General features: G+C 44.1%; 1 protein-coding gene across 1 annotated transcript in view; it reads left to right on the top strand.

Moving 5' to 3' along the window:
- The window catches only part of Lipg (lipase G, endothelial type), a 27,108-nt gene that overhangs the window by 2,840 nt on the left and 19,744 nt on the right, over nt 1-4,524 (top strand). The window contains exons 2-3 of the mRNA XM_008851854.3: nt 2,045-2,226; nt 4,100-4,279. Coding sequence (XP_008850076.1) covers nt 2,045-2,226; nt 4,100-4,279 — 362 coding nt within the window. The remainder of the gene's footprint in view (nt 1-2,044; nt 2,227-4,099; nt 4,280-4,524) is intronic.

The raw sequence follows: 4,524 nt of genomic DNA on the forward strand, positions 1-4,524 counted from the left end.
TTCACTCTGTAGCTTAGGCAGGTCTTGAACTTGCAATTCTCTTCCTCAGTCTCCATAGTATCTGGGATCATAGGCCTGTGCCACTGAACTCAGTTTCTCTCTCTCTCTCTCTCTCTCTCTCTCTCTCTCTCTCTCTCTCTTTCTCTCCTCTTTTTAGAGACAGGGTTTCCCTTCTTTTATTTCTTGACTTGGGATAAATTAAGCTCCTGGATGCTCATTTGGTAGCTCCCTGTGACTACTGGGCAACAGGAGAGTACACTGTATCTTCTTAATCCCTTATCAAGGGAGATCAAGGGAGGCTTACGAGGATTGTTGAATGAGTGCTGGCAGGAATCAATGAATGGTTGTTGGAAGTACAGCAGCAATGACAGTGCCTATCTAGTGTTACATGACTATAGGACCATCAGTGGGAGTCAGAAAAGGTGGCACTGTGTGGAAGCAGCAGAGTTGGAAAGCACAGCTTTGCTGCTCTGAGGAATTTTTCCATGGCTTCAGTCATTCATGAGACACACTGGTTCCTGTTAGCACTGTAAAGGGCTCAGAGGATACATGAGGTCCTTGAAGTCAGGGCTGGATCAAAATGGGAATGCTGGGGAAAGCCTTTTGTATGACGGGGTCAACAGCCTCTTACCTCCAATTGCAAAACCCAAAATCTCTTTAAACTGGAAAATTTGCTGGGAACTTGTATGGCAGCAAGATTTGACCTTACCTGATCTGAGCTTATCTGGCAGGCAAACCTGACCTGGGTTGGCAGAAGGTTATTTGTAATCCTTATTTTGTGCCCTGGGCTATGAGTTGTTCTGTATTTCTCTGCAGGAATATTAGTATATTTGATTCATGGGAATACCCTAGACTCCAACAGGAGCATCGTGTAATATGTGGTATATATTTCATAATGCATGCTTTTACCTTCTTGCTGTTGCTCCCCCTTTCCCTCCCTCTGGAATTAGCCATGTAGCCCAACCTGGTGACAACCCTCATAGATGTGAACCATCATGCCCAGTGTGTGTGTGTGTGTGTGTGTGTGTGTGTGTATGTATACATACATGTATGGACAGAGAGGAGATTGGAGAGAGCCTGGCTACAGTGCCTTTTTTTTGAAAAAGTCTTTTTGAGACAGGGTTTCCCTGTAGTCCCAGCTGGTCTGGAACTCACTATGTAGTAGACCAAGCTGGTCTTGAACTCACAGAAATCCACCTGCCTCTGCCTCCTGAGTACTGGGACTAAAGGTGTGTGTCATCACGCCCAGCCTTATAATGCTTTTTTTAAAATATGAAAATTTCTAAATTCAGAACTCAATTGGTTTTAAGCATTTCAGGAAAAAGAGAATCCATACGCTAAAAGTCGAAACTTGAGGGAGGGAAGGAAGGACTAGTCAGTTTGATAGGGAAGAACAGAGAAAAGCAAGAGAAACAGCTATTTATTTCAGGACCACAGAAATGAGTATAAATGACTAATTAATGCTCATTGAATATAGGCAAGATATCTGATTTATAATATCTTCATGATTCTTTTTTTAAAATTTTTATGTGTATGAGTGTATTGTCTGCATGTGTGTATGTACACCTATGTCATGCATTGCCTGTGGAGGTCAGAAGAAGAAGTCGGATACCCTGAAACTGGAGCTACAGATGGTTGTTAACCATCATGTGGGTGCTGGGAATTGAGCCCAGGTCCTCTGCAAGAGTGGTCAGTGCTCTTAACTGCTGAGCCATCTCTCTGGGCCTCTTCATGATTCTTTTAAAAGGCAAAGAGAAAACATTTAGTAAGCATAAAAACTACAGTCTAAGCCTGGCACAGTGGTGCATGTCTGTAGTCCCAGTACTTGGGAGGCAGAGGCAGGCAAATCTCTTGTGAATCAAGGCCAGCTTGGTCTATATAGCGAGTTCCAGGCTGGCTGAGGCTACAGGGAGAGACCCTATCTAAAAAAACAAAAACAAAAAAAACCCTAAAATCTAGATGGCTCAAGATTGAGCTAGAATGTGATCCAGAACTTTTCTACTCTAGGCACCAGAAGTACTCATACTCTGTTCTTTCTCCCCAGATGAGTTTCACAAACCCAGTGGGGTACAGGCTACAGTCAAACCTCCTGTGACTTTTAACTTCCGCACATCTAAGGACCCAGAACATGAAGGGTGCTATCTTTCTGTTGGGGACAACCAGCCAGTAGAAGACTGTGGCTTCAACATGACAGCTAAAACCTTTTTCATCATTCATGGATGGACGGTGAGCCCAGGAGGGAACTCTGCAGCTTTATCCAAGATTTGGTTCCTTTTGTTTTGGTCAATTAAAAAGAATGGTGGTGCTTCCAGGTTCCAAACCCTCTCCCCCCTTTCCTTGTGGGCTGCTTGTATTTTAGACAGCTGTGAAGAATGTAATGGGCGCTTTGCTGAGGGGGCAATCTGGACTCAGTGGGGTAGCATTTAGTGCTGGCATGCAGTGGGCTTTCAGAAGGTGGCTATCCTGAGGGCAGCAGCCCAGCTCCACTGGCTCTGAAGGACCTCTAATTATGCTTAATTACATTGGCCAACCACTGCCTGGAGGGAGCCTATCCTGCTGTAAGAGTGGAGTTGAACTGAAGCAACTTGACTGGCTTAGAGAAACCGAGGGACCAGCTGGCCTGGCTGGCTGGCTGCTGTTGGCATGGTGCCCTCCTGTTTGCATAGAGATGGCCCCGTTTGAAGGCACTGGGGCTCTTTATGTGCCCTAGCTGAGCAATTTCCATTGAAAGGCCATGGCAAACTTCAACAAAAAAGGGCTTTAACACTCAGCTTCAGAATCTCTTGGCCAGCAAGGGATTTATTCATTCATATAATGACAGTCTGTAGGAAAATGGCACTATTAAATGAGCAGGTTTCTGCCTAGGCTAATTGGGAGGAGACATTCTTCCTCTTAAAGATGAGAAATTCATATCTGTTGCATTCTTTCTGGGTCTTGAGGTTTATCACCAGCGGCTGGGGTCAGGGTTGGGAGTGGGAGGGTAAGATTCTACCTTCCTAATGTGAAAGAAGGGATGACTGTGGGCCTGTCCATCTGTCTTCATCCCTCAGAATACAATTGGAATCATGTATTTGATTTTTTTTAAGACCCTTCTGTCAAAATGCAAATGCTAACTGCCTCCAACTTACAAACAGAGTGCATTCTAGAAAGTTCTTTTGTAATGTGTTTGGAACTTGGAATGGCAGTTTCCCATAAAGGCAAGATTGTAAATAGTGTTCGGGTTCCCAGGCTAAGCCAGAAAATCCATTTGTTTGACAATGTACGTATGGATAGGTTTACAACTGCTCCTAGTCACCATTTATAACTTTATTTCTGTGGGAAAATGTGTTCTGAGTTCTAATTTGGGATTCCAGGGATGAATTTTTCTTACTCTGGGGTCAAGAGGATGGCAGAGATGGGTTGTGAGAAGGAGTCATTTGTTAACTCTATGTTTTCCTGATTGACACTGCCTCCTTGCATCTCTAAGGGAGGAGCTAGATCTCCAAGGCAACCCTCCCTAGCTCTCTTTGGAAGATGGATCAGACAGGCCATTTGCTTGATAGGGACAGGGATTCAGACTAACCTCATGCTGGTATTACCACCAACACCTGGTTTACAGACAGTAGGGCAACAGCATGGCACATCAGCTATGAAAAATTTGATGGGAGGAGCTGGAACAATGGCTCAGTTTTTAAGAACACTAACTGCTCTTGCAGAGGATCCAGGTTCGATTCCCAATACCCATATGGCAGCTAATATTGGTCTGTAACTCCAGTTCCAGGGGATCTGATGCCTTCTTCTGGCCTTCCTAGGCATTGCACAACACAGGTACACTTACATATGTGCAGGCAAAACACTCATAGACATCAAATAAAAGTAACTAAATAAAAATATTTTTTAAAATTTGATGGGAAGACTGGAGATGTGAAGAACAATGGAAAAAAGCTGCCGTGGAGCCATTCCGCCTCTAGTAGGTGCATGTGTAAATCTTCACTTCCCAGGAACCAAAGTGAAGGTTCATCAGATGGGGAGGAGATCATGGGATAGAATTCTATACTCATTAGGATTTTTGAAGTCCAGAAGGAGAATAAAAAGAAAAAAAAATCTGTTTTCTTTGCAGATGAGTGGCATGTTTGAAAACTGGCTGCATAAACTCGTATCAGCCTTGCAGATGAGAGAGAAGGATGCTAACGTAGTGGTTGTTGACTGGCTGCCCCTGGCTCACCAGCTGTACACAGATGCAGTCAATAACACGAGAGTGGTGGGACACAGTGTGGCAATGATGCTTGACTGGCTGCAGGTAAGTGGGATGGAAAAAGAGTCATTTCCTCTCACAAACAGGATCTCAAATCCTCAAATCCTTAGGAAATAGAGACCACATGCTGTTACCGCAAACTTCTGGACTGTGATCAAAATCTCTGGCATCACAATTTTTGCTAAATTAAGCATTGCATGAACTACTTCAAAGCCTACTTCAGAGCCTTTGAATTATTGATAGATCTCTGCATCCCCCCCCCACCCCCGTACTGTATTTGCTGTAAGAAC

Source organism: Nannospalax galili, unplaced genomic scaffold (genome assembly GCF_000622305.1).
Source record: "Nannospalax galili isolate Female #2095 unplaced genomic scaffold, S.galili_v1.0 scaffold2552, whole genome shotgun sequence".
Lineage (NCBI taxonomy): Eukaryota > Metazoa > Chordata > Mammalia > Rodentia > Spalacidae > Nannospalax > Nannospalax galili.